Consider the following 20,479-nt stretch of genomic DNA (forward strand, 5'->3'; position numbering starts at 1 on the left):
ACCACTCTTGTCAGCAGTAAGCCATATTGCTGTACTGAAGTTCTTGTGGTTATACATGAGCATGTAAACTTGCTAACACGACAGTCTATAAAATAGCAACAAGTCTTGCTTACAGAATAATCCTTCCTTTTACTTACCACACTAATTACAAAGAACAAAGGAGACGTTCCACAGCAGAAACTAGTTAATGAAGCTGATGCTGCAGCAGATTAGTAAAGGTGTATGCAGTAAAACCCAATAGTGATTTATTTTGCATAATTTCAATAATTATTTTTAAAGGAATTTCAGTTTTCCACACCGCTTCCCTTCTGAATAGAAACTAATTTTAAATATTCACATCATAAAGCACTAACCAGCTTAGCTCCTCTCACGCCTATTCACTGCAGCTACGCTCAATGCACTGCTCAGGTTAGCCTGGCACACCGAGCACATTCCTGGAGATCATAAGAAGAAACTTTCCCTACAATTCCATTGCAGCCTGAAGCCTTGGGGTTGCTCCTACCCATCACCCAAGTTCTTTTTTCTCAAACATAACTCTTCCATCCTGATCCCATCCTTGAGCCTCACTACCTGCTGCATCCCTTGAAGGCAATTAGGACTGTGCCATACAGAGCAGCAGTGATGAGGAAAACAACTGCTGCAGCTCAGACTGTGACAGTAAATACCTGCACAGCTGGAAGTGTGATTCAGCTTTGCCACTTGGGACTACCCAGGCATTTCTTTGATGCTCTCATTTGTCAAGAGTGGCAAATGAGAGCATCAGGAACTCCTGAGGGGACTGGGAAATAAGCAGCTCGCCAGGAGACTTCAAGTTACAGCTTGGAAACAATGCAAAGCAGAAAAAGGCAAAGGGCAGCTTTTGGGTTAATTAACTTGTTTAGCAACTCATTCAGGTGACATGTCTATGAAGTCTGTAGAGGATGGGAGAGTTCAGCTGTAACTATTAAAGACACTAGGGAAAAACTCTTTCAGATAAGAGTTCCATGCCAATCACTCCTTTTCCAGGCCACAGAGGCAGCTGAGAAGCAGAGAAGACAATCTGAACCACACAATGTCATCTGTTTTGATGAGTCCTGCACAAGTAGCTTGCAAACTTCAGGGCCCAGCAAAGTACTTTAAGCTCTCAAGAAGTGTCACAGGACAACTCACATGTCCTAGCGTCGTTTTTAACTAGCACCACTATGGTTTTACAATTCAATTGAACACACTTGCTGGAAATTATTTTAGCCAGGCCTCAATCCACAATCCGTGAAGGAACGCAATGTCTTCTAGTCACTGGTGCATGCTAGAAAGAGAATCCTATAGTAATGCATGAGGCTTTTCATCATGGTACAGAGCACTAATTTTTTAAATCCTTTTTTCCATCTTTAATACTTTAATTCTTTTTCCCGTATCTTTAATACTGCTTACATAGCAGCTCTCAAACCACACTGTGACAAGGAAACACATCCTGGGTATGCATGATTGAACTGAGACTGGCTGACGCAGAGCAGAAGATGCAGTGGAAGTGGATCATGGAGGAAAAGGCATCAGGCAGCTGTGCTCCATCCTGGTCCCAATGATACTGTCCTGGACACACTGCCTTCTTCCTTCCCAGAGGGCCTCCCCTGCACAAACATAGCCCTCCCTTCCTCCTCTCATGTAACACAGTGCTGAGGTCCATGATAAGAGCAATCAGCAACCACAACTAGGTACTAGTACTGAGATGGGACACCACAGGGACAAAGCGTTTTTAAACTATCAGCACATAAAAACTAGCATTTTATAAAACTGATGGCCTACACAAATACTAGAAGGGTATGTCTAACACTGCAGGTGCTTCTGTAGCATGCCAACACTCAACACAGCTTTAAGAGAGCTGCCCAGGCGCAAGGAAAACCCTAGACAAAGCAATGAAATACTGAAAGGGTAATGTACCCCCTTTCTCTTCCAGTCACACCATTATCATGTCTGGAGGGTCAGATCTGCTATTGCAGCACACCACTGCAGACCGTGGTGTTGGCATACTCTGCAGCAGAAATGAAGGAAAAGAAACAACATTCCTAGTTCACATAGTTACGTGTTAACATTGAAAGTGTTTCCATCAACAGCTTCTGACAGACAGCCAAAAATAACATCACACTTCCCTTACAAAAGTCTAATATCTAATAGACCAAGCATTAAGATGCCCAGAAATAAACCATAAAGGGATTTCATCAGTCCCCAGCTCCTATTTAATACCTGATTATTGCCTATTGCTAGAGTCAATATATAGCACCCATTCAAGCTCCATATTTCATCCTGAGAGGGATGTATTTACACAGGATAAGTGTTCATGTAACCACAAAGTAACAAATCTTTTTTAGTATGTAGAACAGTAAATGTGTAATAAACGCTTTTTAAAGCAATGTCACTCCAGGGTACATATTTGAGGGAATTTACTCCCAGGATAATGTTTTGGTGATAACCGATCATTTGGTCTGTTACAGAAAGATTGGTGGCATGATGAAGATCATTGGCTACGAGCTGTTTAAAGGATAGGCAAAGGAAAAACTTCTGCATTCTGTGTAACTGTGCTCGCTTTATAACCATCAGGGATTGTTTGTGCATAGGGGCTATCTGTCAAAAATTCACTGTGATGGGTGCCATACAGGCATGAACAAAAAGACCACTCTTTGCCTTATGCTAAATAACGAGTTGCAGATATGATTATGGTCTATAAAAAATGGAAACTTGGAACAGAAAGCAGGATTTTATGAACTCCTGTATTAACATTTTAACATCTGAATATTCTGGGAATTTTAAGATGCAAACCCAACATTTATCTGCCGTTGTAAGTGAAATGAAATAAGCAATGAGTAAGTTTGTATGATAAGCTAGAAGCAGCCAACTAACCAGCTACAGTTTTTGCACGCAGCTTTTCAATTCTGGGGACTCTTAAAAAGCAAAGTTCAGTATTTTTTGGCTGGAACTGCAATTGTACACGTTACACTACTTCAGTCCAATTGAACTGAAATTTCCCTGCAGGAGGTTTTTCTTCTTAAAGCACCTAGGGGCTATGACAATGTGGTACCCGTTAGATGCAATCACAGGATGTGTCAATAGACAGAGTGAGAGGTTTGCCTGGCCACAGTATGGAAGCAGTGTAAGCTGGAATAGAAAGTGCAGGCCTTTATCCCCACTGAGAGCTTTAGTCCTTTCAATGTCTATCAAGCCTTCAGATACTTGATACTTGCCTCAAAGTGACTACATCTGAACAATTTTGGTCATAGCTAGGAAGCAAGTTCTCATGTCAGAGGCCTCACAAAAATAAGTATCCAATCACCTTCACTTCCTATTTGTAAAATACGGAAGTCTACCTTGAAATGGTTTTGGTGGCTTCAGCTGTGGCAACACAGTACAAGGAACGAATGGCCTATTGCCTTTGTGGTCAAATACCACAAGACTGGCCTGTGCCTCCCCATCCCAGCTGTTACACTGCCACAGGTTGGGTAGATGGAATTACTCAACAGTCGCTTCCCACATTATCCCTTGGTTTTCCACTCTCACCTTCCTAGAAACATTTCTGTTCCAGCACCAGATTAGCCTCTCCCATGTGCAGGAGGCTGTCCACCTTTCTGATCCTAATCCCTCTCCAGACTACATTCCCTAGCAAACAGCTGGGCTACACTGACTATATTGAAGGCTTTCCTGTTCATCAAACCCTATCTGACAGAGTTATAGGTGCTGTTTAATACTGTAATGATGTATGCACCGTTACACACTATTCAGTGCTACCCACTGAGTAGAAACCATTAAAACATTCACGGTGCAGAGTTCCTCACCAAGGAGGGTCTGGTGAGAGGGAAGATTACATCCCTGCCAGATCAGCCTTTGGCCTCTCTCCCGCAACTGCTAAGAACACTCATTTTAACTTATGTCTACAGGAAACCCTACTAAGTCCACTACATAACTGCAAATAGGCAGCCAAATGCTATTGTGGGAGAAACAAACATGTCATTGACTGCATAATGAAATACATCACTGAGTCCGACTTTTAAATGCCTTCAGTCTCCAGTGAACTCTGTGGGACTGAAACAGAAGGGTCCTATGGTCTAGATAACTTGGCATCATTACCAAATTGTCATATAGTGTTAATTCTTGGCTCTCGTTTACTGCTTTTTATTTCTAGAGAGCATCATGACAACTTATTTAACCAGTAAATGCTAAGAATGTCTAACAAAACAGAAGAAAGTAAAAATCAAATAGTATCTCCAACAACAAAGCAACGCTAGGCAATGAAAGGTTAAACTTGGCTTACTTCAGCGCTGCAGCTCTTCTTACAACATACCAGTATCTTTTAAAAGCTGTTTTGTTCACAGCTGGACAATAAATCAGAACTGTACTACCCAAACATATTTTTAAATGAAATTATGGAAGGAGCATTTTTAAATCAGTTACCTTTGAATTAAAGGTAAAATATATTGAAAACTTGAAGATTATTTCCCACCTTTTCTATTAAGAGTAACAGGTTTGCTTTGAGTGAGTTCTTTTAAATTTATTTTATTCAACACTTTCTGCTATCTTTTCTTGAAAAAAAAAATATTCAAAAATCCATTGACAAGTGAGAACTTAAGAGTCAAAAATAGCTTAGAATCAGAACCATTTCGGTTGGAAAAGGCCTTTAAGAGCATCAAGTCCAACTGTTAACCCAGCACTGCCAAGTCCACCACAATAAAAACCAAGACAGTTAACTGCAAAATGTATTTAAAAACAAGTTCTGCAAATTAAGATCACATAAAATGAAACTGCTGTGCAACACCAGCAGGTCAGATGTATCTCATGAAGGTCTAACACTTGGACTAACACTTGATTATGGAAAATGAAGTAAGAAGCATGAAAACTGTAATTGAACAGCAGTGTCTCAATACATTCACAGAACAGAGTGCTAAAAACATTTCATGAATCCAGGCAAACGATACACGCCAGTGTAGTTCTGGCTGAACGACTAAGCTTGTTTTCTGGCAGGGCGACTCTTCAAGAGCCATTCTGCTACATCCCAGAGTTACTTGTCACAGAAGTCTGTGCAGTCGGAATACAACGTGAGGGACTCACGCTTAAACATCAAGGTAGCATCGAGCCACTCTCTTCACTCTTCAAGCCATTTCTGCCTGAAGCACTACAGCATTTATGAGGAGTAAGTTACCAGCCTCTGACATTTTGGCTGCTTGCTTTTTCTTTTCCTCCTCGAGTTTCCGAAGTCTGCATGGTTTTAATTGTGCATTATATTCGGGCAACACCAGAGGAATGTGCTACGGCATCTTCTTGTTCGTGGGAGTTGTCCTTAAGCAGTATCCCTTAGCTTTTGGGATTTCCATTGGAGCCAAGCGAACCGGGGAGGGGAGCGGGGCAGAGCGACAGTGGGAATATCCGGCTCTGCCTCCCGCTGGAAAAAACAGCCACAACAGAAGGGGAAGGGAAGATTCCCCGACACTGGGTGACTGCTCTGCTCTTACGGGGAGCTCAGGAAGAGGGAAGTCATCTGACAGCTCCAGTGGGAGGCTTTTCCAAGGAAACGTTCCAAGCTCTTTGGTGAACGAGGAACCCCCCGGTACCTCCCCGCCGCCTCCGTCCGTCCCTCCTCAGCCCCAGCTACGCCACCCCACCGCGGCGACCCCGTCCCCGGTGCCGGGACCAGCGGCACCCGGTTACCCCGCGCAGCCGCCCCGCTGCCGTCGGGACCTCCCTCGCTCCCCCAGCCGCGCCCCGCCGCACCTCTTGCTCATGGGCCGGACCCGCACGGCCACCTTGACGTTAGCCATGGCTCGCTCGGTCACGCACAGCACCCGCGGCCGCCCGCGCCCCTGCCCCGCATCACGGCCCCGCCGCGGCGCCTCAGCGCCCGGGGACGGGAGGGGAGGAGCGGAGCCGGGAGAGGGCGGAGAGGAGGGGCCGGCCCGGCCCAGGCAGCCCCCGCCGGGTGGGAGGGAAGTCCCCCCGGGCGGAGAGGAGGGGATGGGGAGCAGCCCGCGGAGCAGCCGCGGCAGCCTCTCAGGCACCCAAACCGGGGTTTTCCGCCCCAGACAGGTCCGCCCGGGACCTCCGAACTAAGAGACTGTGATTTCAGGCTTAAGATCACCACCGTCCCCCGGCAGCACCGCTAAACTGCCATGTGTAACAGGCCGGGATTAACTTCAGAGTTCAGTGCCCCAGCCTCATTAATCGGGCGCTGCCATGAAGATACTAGCTAGGGACTACCCAAGAGAACCCCCTTTGTTTGACGAGTAAAGAACTGCCGGTCTGCCCCTACGTTTGATCGCTTTTCTTTTCCTAGGAACGTGCAGGCAATCGGAAAATCAGCACTGTTTAAAGTGCAAAGCATTCCACCTTTAGTTAGTTTGACAGTAATTTAAGGAAGGTGAGTATCCATCCCTGCCTTACTGGTGCTAAAGGAAAGCTCCCAAGCGTTTTAAATTCCTTTAAAAACCTCCAGTCTTCATGTGGGTTGTATTTACGGTGTAAAACATAATGTTGAAACTCCTAAAGGACTGTAATTGAAGTCAATGTCAAACAAGTGCATTAACAAAAGTAATATTAACCCCACAAACTTACAAGGAAAAAATGCTTTCAGAATACTGTCCCTGTCAGCTACTGCCATTATCGTGAAGCGAGCATTGGCATAAACAAAATACTCAACACAGAATTCCTGTTGTTTTTTTGCCAGTGTTGTTACTCATTTTTAACTGGACTTTTTCTGGTTTTGCATTTCAAAATATGCAAAACTGAGCTATATCTGAATACCCTATGGGAGCGTTTAACAGACTATTTAAACAACTTGTTTAAATTGCCTTTCAACTGTATTATTAAGTGCAGTATACTTTAATTCTCCTCATGAGAAAATTTGCCTTAAGTTCCAGAAACATTAAATGTAAATGAAAAAGAAGATACCACAGTACAGAAACTTTCCAAAGTGAAGTATAGGATGGATCCCTTAAGCCCAAAACTTACCCCAATTCATGACCCACCAGAGAAATGCTAAAATGGACAGATAGATAGATAGAGCTGTGAATCACTGTTTATTTCAGTAGGTTCATCAATGCCCATGGCAAGCGGGTTGGAACTGGATGATCTTAAGGTCCTTTCCAATACAAACCATTCTATGGTTCTGTGATTTAATCATAGCAAAGAGTGAATTAGTACCTCAATGGCAAATGGTATTAGCTAAACTCTACCACCTTCACAGTCAGCTCTCCAGTAACGGATACAATAGAAGAAGAAAATATGCTCAACTCTCTGGGATATGGCAAAACCACATATGTGGGATTACAACAAACAACCTAACCAGAAATGTTTTCATCCCGCTTCTGGAAGCATTATATTACAACAGTTTTGATTTGCCTAACCTAACTCATCACTGAAATGCAATGAGAGGTTGAGCTTGTGATAGGTGCATAGGACAGCAATTCCAGAAGTCTGGATTCTGTTTCTTCTCATTTCACAGAATGTGCAAAGCAGTTTAAATAAAAATGCCAGCTCCTCCGCATTGTGTCAAGACCTTCGTTTCCACATCTGAAACTACATTGACATGGGACTTTGGACTCAAATCCTGCGATGACGTACAAGTGTTCACACAAAGAGCCCATTAAAGTTTGTGGGACTCAAACACCAGCTCATATTCTCAGATACTATCTACTGACCTTTTGCTTGACTCGGTCCAAATTGTGTCTATCCCCTTACTTTCCTCAACAGCAGCAAAGAGGAACATCAGCTACACTTACACACTATGCCAGAAAATGGTTAAGCTATATGCCTTGTCCCCACACCCAGCAGAATGATGTAGTCTAGAGATTAAAAAAAATGGAATTCTCAGAAAATTTCAGCTGTAGAGTAGACCAACTACAAGACAGTGAGATCAGAGTGTGCTCAACAAAGGGCCAAAGGTTTCTTCCTTAAATCTACCTTAAGTTTTTAAGCAATCATTAAACTACAGTGAAATCTGTGCGGTACTGAGCCACCTACTGGTTACTTCCAAAAAACAAAGGGCTCATTTTCAGAAACAGCTATCAACTACAGGCTGGACATAGGAAGAATTCAGATAACTAAACAACAGGAAGGTAGAAAGGAATACATCTGCACCACTTTGTTTGCTCTGCATCATGCATATGAAACTGGACATCCTCCAAAGACAACCACTATCCCAGTGATGTTTTGCCAACAAGTCTTTTCATGATGTGAAAGTCCCCAAGATTGCAAACTAGAACAATCAGTGCTGTTGCTAAATTCAGTCATACTCATGGAACAAGATTTTTATTCCGGGGGGGGGGGGGCAGGGGCACTGAAAATAGGGCAAGAAACAGAAAAGGAAAGACTGAGGAATGTATTTATCACTACCACAAACATGTGGTTTGTCATGTATCACTGAGTCCCTTCCCTGGTTTCTACACAACCACATCATAACCACAATGAACTGTAACGTAAACCTAGTTTAACTTCTTGGTTGGAATTCCTATGGAAGCCTAAGGTGGGATCCAAGACTTTGCACTGTTCTTTTAATTATACAATTTAGTACCAAATAAAAAGAAGCTGAGCTCTTGAAATCTAGTGCTTTTATTGAAGTTTTATAGCAACATATAAAATACAGCATATTATCAAGATCCTCATAGAAAACAGAGACACTATAGCAAGTGCAAAAGAAGTACCAAAACAAATATGCATTGACAATACAGGCTCAAAGGGAATCCTGTCCAACTATTTCAAAGAGGAACTCCTTAACAGTCTTCTCGGTAGTCTGTCTTTCCATGAACTAGAGCTCATGAACTGTTGTATAAGAACAGAAACATAACTACCTACAAAATCCCCCTAAAGCACCACAACTCTGTTGTAGTTTTCACAGAAGACTGTAAAAAGGTAGTTTTTTGAACAGGCATCCTATTTGAGGAAAATGGGTTCTTAGGTTACAGATAAGCCAAAGTCCAATTCATCAGTACTGCAGATGACGTTGGAAGTTCTTTGAAGTTCTCTCCATTTCAGGATATGCTCTGTCAGTTCCTCCAGTTCTATCACAAGCAACTCTGTTTTTGTCAACGCAGTCTCCTGAAGTAGAAAAGAGAAGGATTTCATCTCTATATACCCTGTCAATCTAGCAGGATCCAAAAATGACCTAAGCATCCAAACAGCATTGAGTTCTTAATGCTGGAGGAGACAGAAGACTCAGTTCTTTTGCTACTCACCATATTATTCACCATTTTTGGTATCTGAGGGATGCTTCTAATGGTCTGCAGATGGCTTTCAAGCTTCCCAATGAAAGTCACAGCCTCAGTCAACAACTCTACTATATCCCTGTAACAAAGAAAGAGCCCTTACTCAAAAGTTGTGGAAAAAAATGAGGATTTAACACCTCCTAGCTCTTAATTCTTCACCACATGGGTTTGCTAATTAATTTCTCTGTAATGACACTTCTTTTGTAACTCTCATCAACAAGTAGGGCAGGAATTACAGAAGTGAATATGCACTTTGTCAGTAACCACACTAGATTGTTTGACCATAAGAAGGACTCTATTTTTTAAAAATGTACTGTACATGTCTGGGAATCATTCACACACTTATTCTGAGCAAGGCAGACGCCAAATGTCAAAGTAACAATTCCTGCCTATGGAGAAGCATAATGAATTTAACATACCTGTTTAAAACAACAGATCACAAATTGTTTTGTGAACTTCAGAAGACCAATAACCTAAGCAAATATTCATAAAAATATGTATCACTACCTTTCTACAAACTGAGCAATGAGTAAACTACTAGCTTTTAGCTGAGGTTCTGCTACCATTTTTATTTGCATTCTAATCAATTGAAAAGTGAATGAAAACATGCAATTTTTACTGCTTATTAGTTCAAATTAATTGGACTCATGCAAACAAAGAACAATTATTTTCTATATGCTTACTTGTGGAAAGTGGCCTCAATAGGCAGGCTCTCTTGACACCTGGGCTTCAGCAACCTCTTTCTAAGAGCCCTCTCCTCTTTCAGTATGGCTTCCAAGTGTCTGTTCATATCTTGCATAATCTCACATTTTTTGCCTATAAAATAAAATTGCAAAGTTGAACCTACTATCCTGCTAAAACAAGAGCAAGATTTCTTCTGGAGAAAGACAGAAATACAATCTGATCTCTTGCACTGGACAGTCATTAATCAGAATGACTTTTGTTAGAGCTTATAGGACTTAGTATCAGCATGCACCTCAAAGTCTTAACACCTACTTTTTCGAGATACTGCTTCGTTAATTTTACTACATTATCTATAGTTTTAAGTAAATTGTTTGAAATGAAACCAGCTTTTTAAGACCATACCATAGCACTGCAGTATCACAATATACTTCACTAGCCTAGCACAGTAATAGCAAGCTAGAATATTTTTAAGCATCCATCAAATCACAATGTGCGCTATAACAAGAAATGAATCCACATGCTCCAAAATATCAAGTGATTTTAGGGGCATACAGATGCAGCAAAAATACACTGAGTTACTGGAAAAGCAGCAAGGCAGCACACAGGCCAAGGGAATAAAATTAGGTTACTGATGATCTCAGAACTCCTGATACTGCATTGAGCTGTCCACTCCCCCAACTTTTTTGGATAATGAGCTACACACAAGCATCTGCTGCTACAGCAGAAGCGCAAGTTCAAATCGTATGAAAGTGTTCATTACAGGCCCATAAAGCACCTGCTACCTCTAATAGCTGCAATGAATTCTACAAGTGGCATGTACTCAGAAGAAACATTAAAATGCTCGTGAAGTCACTTAACACTCTTGGTTTTTATTAAGTTAGAACTGTACTTACCTAAGTAAAAAGGGTGAATAATATCTGCTGCCTCCTTCTCCAACTGCAAGATTTCAGTTTTCAGTTTCATCTATGACAGTAACAATGTCAAATGAAAATGCATTTTTAACTTACTTATCCAGATATTGTTGACACTCTTGGGGTGGAAATGGAAAAAGGAGGAGCATGGGGGAGAGCACGTGTATGGAAGACAACAGAGAGAGAGCATTTGCAAGAGAGCATGTTACTGTGCTCTCTGGAGTGTTTCCACTACTTGGGGGGGGGGGGTGTTGGGGGTGTGTGATCAATAGAAAAAGACTGTTTAAAAAAAGCTAAAGAATTTGGTGATTTATCAGGAATTTATGTTGGAAAAGAGAGATTTCACAATCCGTTCCTAAACACAGAAAATTACAACTCCTACAAAGCAGTTTCATGGTCTGCATTCTACTAAAGAACCTTCTGCAGCCCCAGGTTCCCTCCTTCTGGAAGGTTTGTGTTGTGTTGGGCTTTTTTAGCTGTGGGAGAAGCAGAAAACTCCTAGCTTTAACTCTTTCCAATAATAAACCAGCACAAGAGCAGGAGATACCTTCCTGTGGCTGAAAGAGTTTTGGCCATTTTGGCTAGACAAGAGATAACTGAGGAAAGTACAAAAGAAGATGATGATGACATGTCAGTCTCTCAGGACACACAGCTGTTGCTTTGCTGTTCTCGATCACTGATGAGAGGAACTAAATAAATGTGTTTCACTCACAGCATATTGAGCATTTATCAGAGAGGGTCCTTTGTATGTGAAACCTTCTAGCAAAGGATGCTAAGCAGCCACCTTATTGTGACCTAGAAACTGTTCCTTCTGCCTGTCAATACAGGATGAGACCACCTGTTTAACCCATCCTCCAAAAAAGTATATGGTGAATTTGTCACACTGCTCTGCACCAAGCTGTAAGCAGCTGCAGTAAGCTGCTGGAGCCCACATTGTGTAACTCAATAAACACAGTTTTTGTACCAGCAAATGTTCAGAAAACATCATCATAAAATACAAGCCAAGAGCCAATTTAGGCAGTAGGAGATGACTGAAGTTACCTGTTGCTAACCAACCAGACAGTCTAGTTGCCTATAAACACGTTTTTTGAACTTAACTACACATTTTTACCTGTTCTTCAGTTTCTTCAGAAAACTTGTAGTTCTTTTCTTTATGACAACTCACAGTGGGGAAAAAGTACCAACTGTTTAACAGCTAAGCTATTTAAAAAACCCCAAAACATGAAACAACAGCACATGGCAGTCTGATGCATCATCAAGTGCTACTGTCATGGTCAAACCCCAAATGGCAACTAATTGGAATGGAGAGGAAAACAGGGCGGAAAAAAGCCTAAACCAGTTTAATAATTAAAGTACAATATAATACTAATACTACTAATGATTAGAACAAAAAGGGAAACAATAAGGGGAAAGTATATAAAACTGAAAGGGGAAAAAAAACCCAACCAGACACATACCCCCTAAAAAAAACAAGCAAAAAATCCAGTGAACAACAGTGATGCAGAAGGCAATTGCTCACCACCCACTGACCGATAACCAGCCTGTCCTGAGCAGGAATAAGCTCCTTCCAGCTAACTCCCCCAGTTTATACCCCAAGGATGACATGCTGTGGTATGCAATACCCCTTTGGCTAGTTTGGGTCAGGTGTCCTGTTTCTGCTTCCTCCCAGCTTCCTGTGCCCCTCCTCACTGGCAGAGCATGAGACTGAAAAGTCGTTGATCACGGTAAGCACTACTTAACAATAACTAAACCATCGGTGTGCTTTCAGCATTATGCTCAGACTAAAGCCAAAACACAGCTCTGCATCAGCTACCAGGAAGAAAATAACTTTATCCCCGCCAAATCCAGCGCTGAAGTGCTGGATGCACACCGACAACAGTAAAGGCTGTACCTCACTGGGTGCACACCAACAACAGTAAAGGCTGTACCTCACTGGATGCACACCGACAACAGTAAAGGCTGTACCTCACTGGATGCACACCGACAACAGTAAAGGCTGTACCTCACTGGATGCACACCGACAACAGTAAAGGCTGTACCTCACTGGGTGCACACCGACAACAGTAAAGGCTGTACCTCACTGGATGCACACCGACAACAGTAAAGGCTGTACCTCACTGGATGCACACCGACAACAGTAAAGGCTGTACCTCACTGGATGCACACCAACAACAGTAAAGGCTGTACCTCACTGCATGCACACCGACAACAGTAAAGGCTGTACCTCACTGGATGCACACCAACAACAGTAAAGGCTGTACCTCACTGCATGCACACGGACAACAGTAAAGGCTGTACCTCATTGATTTCAGCTCGCATGTTTGCCATTCTTTCCATGTCTGCGAATTTCACTGAGCACAAGGGAGGTCTACAGTTTAAATCCAGTGTCTCCTGTGAAAGAAAAACAGCGGGAAAAATGCAGTCTGAGCAAGAACACTTGATGCAAAGCCACTAGACTGGCTTTTAAGAGTCTAAAGTCACTGTTAACACTCTTGCACTATGGGATACAGAAGATTTAATCTGAACGCCTCATAAAATAGATGCATTTTTTAGGGAAAATGAACACGAGTGAAAATAAAATCTCATAAAAGGCACAATGAGATCAACATCTCAACAACACTGGCTTGCACGCTGCTGGCACACACCACAGGGCACAACGAACCCCTCGCGTCTACGCTCCATGCACCAGAAGGCACAGTTACTCCTAGTAAGGAAAGCTCCCATCAGCCAAAACCATAAGACATCCCACATTAAATGGAAAAACTCTCAAATTCGCAACCATTTACACAAACAGGACCACGTTTCAGCATGTTCAGCACAGTGTCACTTCAGGACACAGCCGGCCCCGCAGCGGGTAAGCACTGAAGCCTGTCAGGCTGGAGGTGGAGGCGAGGCACCGCACGCAGAAGACCCCGGCGGGACACAGGGGCCTGAAGGGCCTTTACCACACGCAGCTTTCGTCTCCCCGCTGCCGTCCCAGCGCGGCCCCCTCCGGGCCCTGGGCCGTTACCTGGGTCACGGCGCCCGCCGCCAGGCACCGCGCCAGCAGGGCGCTCACCACCGTGCTCTGCCCCATCTCCCAGGGACAGCGGGCGGCCGCGGCGCCACCCTGCTCCCCGGCACCATCCGCGCACAGCCGAAGACTCAGCTCCAGCGGCTCCCGCGCGGGCTCGGCCTCCTTGCAGGGCCGGCGGCTCACGGTCTCCATGGCTGAAGAAGCTGAGCGCCGCCGCTCCACCACTGTGTGTGTCCCGGAAGCCCGGGCGGATGACGGCGGCAGTGACCGGAGGGCGGCCGCCATGTTGGATGCGGAAGGAAAGGGTAGGGATACGCGTCCGGTTCCGGGGGGCCGTGGGGGCTGTGGGAGCGGCGGCTCTGGAAGGGCTGAGGCGGAGCCCGCGGCAGGGTGCGGGAGGGCCGCCGCGGACCGGCATCGTGCGGCTCTGTACAGGTGAGGCGGGCCGGGTTGGGTCCGGCTGTCCCCCCGGCGCGTCCTGCCGTGGCAGGGTTGAGGCGGGGGGACGCGGGCCTGCAGCGGGTCGTTGCTGGCTTTGTCCCTCTCCGAGGGTCCTACTGACCCTCTGGTGGGGAATGCTTCTAATCCCGGCTGTTGACGTGCTGTGTGAGGCTTTATTCCCCACCTTCCGGCCACAGACCTGCCGCTAATCCCTCGGCCTGTAAACCCCTGCGGTTAGTCCTGGGGATTAAACGCTGCTGGGGTTACGGGAGATGGATGTGGTGTGTCTGCATCTAGAGTCGCAGCAGAGGAGTCAGGCCTGTTCATGAAACAAATGTTGACAAAAGAAACAGAACTGTAGCATTGACATCAGGTCAGTGCTGATAGATGCAATTAAAATTACGGCCAGTCTCCATGGAGAATCTCCTTAGACGACTGGGCCCTGAAAGAGGCGAAATTGGGAGAGTACGCAGTTTTCCCACTGAGTTTTAACTCTACTTATTGTATCATTTCAGTATTCAAGCTTCTGTAATGAAAGCACCTTAAGCAAGGTAAATCTTTTAAGTTCTAGGCTTTAGCTATGAGGCAGATGAAAACGCAGCAGTGAAGGGGTTCATTATGTTGAAATGCCTGTAGTATTTAAGACAGTACACATAAAATGACTTTCTACATTTGCTTTATCACAGAGACTTCGGATTGCAGTTCTCTAGTGCAGGATAACTGAGAGAAACCGCCTGAGACAGGACGCTTGACGCAGAACTGTTAGGATGGGAAATAGTGCATTAAAGGCCCACCTGGAGACAGCACAGAAAACTGGTGTGTTTCAGCTAACGGGAAAGGGTCTTACAGAGGTAATGTATCTGTAGGGGAAACGTGGTGGTTTGTGTGCATGACTGACACTTTTGGAGAGAAATTCCCATGTCTTGTCATAATGCACTGCATGTATATGTTTTTCGTAATTAGTGATGGATAAAATTATTTCAGGAATTTGGTTTTTTTCCTTTTTGCTTGATTTTTTTTGTTTTTACTGTCTTTTGATTGAGGATTTATCTGTCAGGGCACTTGTATGCTTATGAGCTTATGCTTTAGAGTGTGTATATGCTCAAGAAGTACTCGTTATGATGTTGTGCTGTTTTAAAAAAAAGGCTGTAAACTTGAGGGGAAAACCTGTAAATTTTATAACTGTATCATTACCTAGAAAGTTACTCCACAATTTGTCACGTGTATATACTTATGCTGTGTTTAACTGTAGTCATATGACTAGTCTGTACAGGCTGTTCACTGGGCTGCAAGCTTCTTGAAGTTTATTATATCGGAAACTGTCTTGACTTTGACCCAACTGCAAAAAACCACAAAATGTGCTGGAATCATAACTCAAGTAACAGTTCACAGGATAGCCAGAATACCGCTATGTTGCACTAATTTTCCAAGACTTCTAAAGTATCTTTTTCTACTGTCCTACCTTCTCTCTTCCCTTTTCCTCTGCCAAGCCAAAAAGAATCAAAATCACTGGCCTATTGACCAGGTTTTTCTTTTTTTCAGCTCAGTGCCAAGTGCACTTTAAAGTGGTACAGGATGTAAATAAGAAAAAGGAAAACGGTTTTCATAATTAATTAAAAAGGAAAGCAAGAGTAAAATTTCCCAATCTGCTAAAATAAAAAGTTATTAACTAGCTATAGAATGTTTTTAAATGACAGGCACATTTCAGAGAAACGGAGGACTAAAATAGAACCAAGCTCATGTCATGGTACACTTCCTTCTCCCTTTTTCATTTAAATTCTTTGGATTAAAATCTACTTCCTAGATGTCAGACTGTCTCCTTTATTTCCCTTTTCCCTTCCTCAGATGAAAAAAGTATGTTTAAAAATACGTATTAAGCAAATTTGCTAGCTTAGTTGCACACTGGTGATTGGGCATTGTGAAACTTATGACAGTATGTAATAACGGTACAGATTTCAGTTAAAATTCTAAGCTGTGTAACTTGAACATTGAGAGCTAAACATATCGAATACATCTAAATAACATACCTAACACATCTAAATGCTGTATTGTTTTTCTCCCCCATAGTTTCCTGAAGATCTGCAGAAGCTAACAAGCAACTTACGGACGATAGACTTGTCGAACAACAAAATAGAGCTCTTGCCACCGCTTGTAGGAAAATTTTCCTTGTTGAAGAGCCTTGCTCTAAACAACAACAAACTGGGTATGTCTGCTCATTAATATATCCGTAGATTTTAAAAATAAGAACCTGATTTCTCTGATGAGAAACTAAATTTAATGATTTAACTCTCACAGGATGTAAATGGGGAGTTTAGTCACCTAAACTGAAATCTTTGGGAATCATGTACAGGAGAATAAAGCCCAGAACCATAAATTCTTCAAAACTAGTTGCCAACTTAGTTGTATTATCAGTTTTACAATGACATGTAAGTACTTAAAACCATAATGTTTCTGTGCTGTGACTTGTCTGATCTGAAATTATAAATGTCTCATGGTGTAGCACTTGCACAGAGTAAAGAAGAGCATCTGTAGAAAACATTGGATTTGAAATCCAATAGGGTTCCCCTGTGTAGGTTTGAATCCTGCTAGGCAAGGGGACATAGCTCAGTGGGAGAGCGCTTGCTTCGCATGTAAGAGGTCCTGGGTTCAATCCCCAGCGTCTCCAGCCTGTTCCACAGAGATTGAGCACCACTTCCTTTAAAAGCATAATGAGGCAGGTGGTTTTCCCAGGGTGAGGCTCAACCCTTGCACTCTGGGTGTGCTGGCCCCTGTGATTTCCCCAAATGCGGGAAACTTGGCTGCATAATTTGTGGCCATTCAGTGGTTCATGGAAAAATCAGACAAAGTGAGGAAACTAACTTTTTTGTGTGCTAATTGTGTATTATCTTCCTTTTTGAAAACCAAATTTACAAACCTCTGACTCTGTAGTGCAGCTCAGAAGTGCTACAGCTTATGCACGTGTGTAGGTAGAATGAGGGAAGAATGAACGCCAGCAGAGCTTACCTGGTGAGGCTTTTATGCTGGCATGATACAGTATGAATTATCTGAGAACTTAGTTTTGAATAATACCTTTAAAGAGCTACACCTGAAGCTGTGAATTGTGTGGTACTTCAAATGTAATAGAATGTGTTGGCAAAGTGGTTGGTAAGGAGTACAGCTGATTGATAGGCTAAACTCTTCTGAGAGTGGTGTTTTCAGGATGTGATTTGAAGGTCTGCCTTATCTGCAGATTGTTTTTAAGATACTTATGGAAGATGGTTAAAAAGCATGTGTTGTCACTGGGCTTAACTTTCTGTGCAGGGATCTGTGCCTTCATTGGAAAATGAATCCTGTGAGAAATTACTGTAATATAGCACTGTTTTCCATGCAGAAACTTACTTGAATTAAATGGGTATGGACATTTACTGCTCTTTGTTTAGGTCATCTCTTTGTTTTGTTGTTTGTTTCTAGCTGCTTTACCTGAGGAGCTGTGTAAACTGAAGAAACTGGAAACACTACACTTGAATGGCAATCACTTGAGGCAGCTGCCAGCTGCATTTGGACAGCTTTCGGCTCTCAAAACCCTGAGCCTTTCTGGGAACCAGCTTCGGACTGTGCCTACACAACTCTGTGGTCTTCGCCACTTGGATGTGGTAGATCTTTCAAAAAACCAGATCCAAAACGTGCCCGACAGTGTGGGAGAATTGCAGGCTATTGAACTCAATTTGAATCAGAATCAGGTCTGGTAACAGAGATATTATGGGCATGTAGATTTAGGACATGGTCTGTCTTGGACTTAGTACATTCAAGGAACATAAACTTTATAGCTAAAAGACCTCCCCGTACTCAACAGAAATGAGGGATCACAACTAGAATTTTTGAACTGATACATCCCACTTCCTGATTTGACTAACTAATAAATCTGGAATTAGTTGTATAGAAAATTATTTGAACAGTTCTTAGCAGGAATCTGATAAACACATATAGGTTGCCTGTCATCATGGAAGAACAAAAAGTTACGTGGACTTTTGATTATTATTATGGTTGCTTACACATTGTTGTCAAGTGGTTACTGTTAATGTAGTTTATATTTACAAGATAATTGTTCCACATTAGCCTGAAACAAATCACTTAAAGTAATCATGGATTACTAACATTTTAATCTCATTTCTCTCTTTTTTTGTACCAGATTTCCCAGATCTCAGTGCAGATCTCCCACTGTCCACGCCTCAAAGTGCTGCGTTTAGAGGAAAACTGTCTAGAGCTCAGCATGCTTCCTCAGAGTATCCTCAGTGATTCCCAGATCTCACTGCTTGCAGTAGAAGGCAACCTCTTTGAAATTAAGAAACTCAGAGAACTGGAAGGTTATGACAAGGTTTGTGTCATTTTTCTTGTGTGCATGGCTTTTTTAAAGAACCTTCTGGTGAAGTCCTTACTCAGTACCTCCTCCTTGGACTAAGTATTTATGCTGGTGAATAAAAGCAGTCTGTTGGTATTGTCCCTGGTACTGGATTTGTAACTAACCTCAGAAAGGAATTTCTGGAGTTCCCCAGAGTCCTCATAGGATTCAGGATCAGTGTTCTTTCATCAGCATCTATTGAAGGGTAGCTGGTGATGCTAGGCATGTCTTCACTTTGACGGGACAAAAATAATGGGTGATGCTTATTATGCAGCATTCTTAACTGTTTGCTCATGCTTAACCCGTGAGATTTGACTGTTCAGCACTGTGAAGACTTGCTTTCTGGAACATTAATCTGAATTACAGCAAATGGCAGAAATTTTTGGAGTTTTTTTCTTTGTTTGAAATTAAAGCTCTAATGCCTGGGAGCTCTAAAGCTCTGTAGTATGTGGGAAATTAAAGGATGCTTTTGATGCTGGGTGCTTTTGAGTCTTGGAGCAGAAGCGTAACTGCTTTCAATAACAATGAATCTTGTATTAACTTCTGAATCTTTGTTTTCTTTGTAGTACATGGAACGATTTACAGCTACAAAGAAGAAGTTTGCATGATCATTATTCAGACCCTGTGTATTGCCAATAGAAGAGTTAGTGACTGAAGCATCTGCTTCACTGACTTAAATCAAGGCTGATGGAGAGTACTCCTTCTCTAGTAGTCTGATATGGTCTGTTAAGGCCACATTGAATAAACTTGAACTAGAGAACATGGGTATTGAACTGATGAACCGGTCCAGGGGCCAGTTTTAGGTTTTTTGTGCCACTATAGCTTTTACTACATGTTCTCCTTTGTCAGAGCTTGTTCTGTCAGAGAAAAGGGGAATGAGCTGGCTGTTGATCTGTAAGAGGATTATTTCTTCTGGAAACATTTTTCCATGATAGGCCATGGAAGTTCTACCACCAAAGCAGATCTGAAACATTGTACGTCTTGCACTAAGCGCTATTCTACAGTGAAGAACTTTTGCAGCTGAGGTTTTAGTTTATAACCTAAGTTTTTTATGAAGCACAAATAATTGTGGCTGTTAAGTGTTTTATTAACCGCTTCTGGTGAACAAATCATGGTTTGAGCATCCTTCATTCATATTCTACTGTACAGGCTTTCTTTTCCCATAAGCAAGAATTGCACTACAGTCCACTTCTGCTTAAGCTGTATCAAATAAAAGGTTCATCTTCAACACACTCAGTAAAAATGCAGATTGCTGGAAAATACCTTTGCACTGACTCCTTGTGTAAAGAGCAATGCTAACAGTTAGAGTTGTCAGCCTATGCTGCTGCCTTATTACCAAAAGCACCTAGAAAGAGCTAAAACTGTATGCAATTATGTAACTTATACTGAAAAGAAAAATGTACTTGTTTATTTTAGTAAATAATTTTCAAAAACTCGGTTTATTTGGTGTAAATGCTGTTGTTGTCACTTTAACTAGTACCAAGTTATCACTGAAAGCTGTCACTTAGGTGCTCAGTTCCCTCAGTTGTTGGTAACAGCTGTACTTCAACTGCTTTGAGAAGGCAAAGGATTTGAATACGTCAACACTTTGTTGTGTATGTCAACACTGACAGGTCAGTCTGCTAACACAGTACACTGCACTATCAGGACAATGAAGTAAGAGCTGTACTAAGTCCGCTTCTTGGCAAGATAAGCATGGATGTATCTATTCCTAATGAGATCATCTTACATAACTACCATTCTTTACTGAAGCTTTCCTACATGAGGTAAGAAAAGCATTTGGACACCAAGCTCCTTAACATTACTGGTGTAATCATTAATGTATTCCATG

General features: G+C 42.6%; 3 protein-coding genes and 1 non-coding gene across 5 annotated transcripts in view; 2 read left to right on the plus strand and 2 right to left on the minus strand.

The window, feature by feature from the left end:
* STARD9 (StAR related lipid transfer domain containing 9) overlaps positions 1-6,029 on the minus strand; it is a 107,237-nt gene extending 101,208 nt beyond the window's left edge. The window contains exon 1 of one of the 2 annotated variants that reach the window (XR_009967955.1): positions 5,734-5,886. Coding sequence is in view for 1 of the 2 variants with exons in the window: in XM_062635667.1 (XP_062491651.1) it covers positions 5,734-5,780 (47 nt within the window). In the remaining variant the exon portion in view is untranslated. Of the gene's footprint in view, positions 1-5,733 lie in introns of both variants that reach the window. The other variant, XM_062635667.1, reaches the window with a different exon arrangement.
* Positions 6,030-8,547: 2,518 nt separating this feature from the next.
* On the minus strand, positions 8,548-14,686 carry HAUS2 (HAUS augmin like complex subunit 2). The gene is made up of 7 exons (XM_062635564.1): positions 14,674-14,686; positions 13,824-14,488; positions 13,112-13,204; positions 10,796-10,865; positions 9,902-10,034; positions 9,189-9,297; positions 8,548-9,051 (listed from the first exon to the last, which is right to left on the minus strand). The coding sequence occupies exons 1-7, from the start codon at positions 14,684-14,686 to the stop codon at positions 8,908-8,910; spliced, it is 1,227 nt and encodes a 408-aa protein (XP_062491548.1). The 3' UTR covers positions 8,548-8,907.
* On the plus strand, positions 14,153-20,084 carry LRRC57 (leucine rich repeat containing 57). The gene is made up of 6 exons (XM_062635689.1): positions 14,153-14,264; positions 14,957-15,121; positions 16,338-16,473; positions 17,721-17,989; positions 18,439-18,624; positions 19,215-20,084. Exons 2-6 carry the CDS (start codon positions 15,038-15,040, stop codon positions 19,254-19,256), a joined length of 717 nt encoding a protein of 238 aa, XP_062491673.1. The 5' UTR covers positions 14,153-14,264; positions 14,957-15,037; the 3' UTR covers positions 19,257-20,084.
* TRNAA-CGC (transfer RNA alanine (anticodon CGC)) lies at positions 16,864-16,935 on the plus strand. Its single transcript has one exon. It is a non-coding gene; the product is annotated as a tRNA-Ala (tRNA).
* Positions 20,085-20,479: the final 395 nt, after the last annotated feature.

Source organism: Pezoporus occidentalis, unplaced genomic scaffold, assembly GCF_034315485.1.
Source record: "Pezoporus occidentalis ecotype Australia unplaced genomic scaffold, CSIRO_AGI_Poc_V1 ctg46, whole genome shotgun sequence".
Lineage (NCBI taxonomy): Eukaryota > Metazoa > Chordata > Aves > Psittaciformes > Psittacidae > Pezoporus > Pezoporus occidentalis.

Bases quoted from the DNA above. Each gene is read 5' to 3' on its own strand.
- LRRC57 (XM_062635689.1), top strand. From the start codon at position 15,038: ATGGGAAATAGTGCATTAAAGGCCCACCTGGAGACAGCACAGAAAACT. The intron at 15,122-16,337 runs GTAATGTATCTG...TCTCCCCCATAG, and splicing joins CGGGAAAGGGTCTTACAGAG to TTTCCTGAAGATCTGCAGAA. The intron at 18,625-19,214 runs GTTTGTGTCATT...TTTTCTTTGTAG, and splicing joins AACTGGAAGGTTATGACAAG to TACATGGAACGATTTACAGC.
- HAUS2 (XM_062635564.1), bottom strand. The intron at 10,866-13,111 runs GTACAGCCTTTA...TTACTGTCATAG, and splicing joins TGCGAGCTGAAATCAATGAG to ATGAAACTGAAAACTGAAAT. The intron at 9,052-9,188 runs GTGAGTAGCAAA...TTTCTACTTCAG, and splicing joins CAAAAATGGTGAATAATATG to GAGACTGCGTTGACAAAAAC.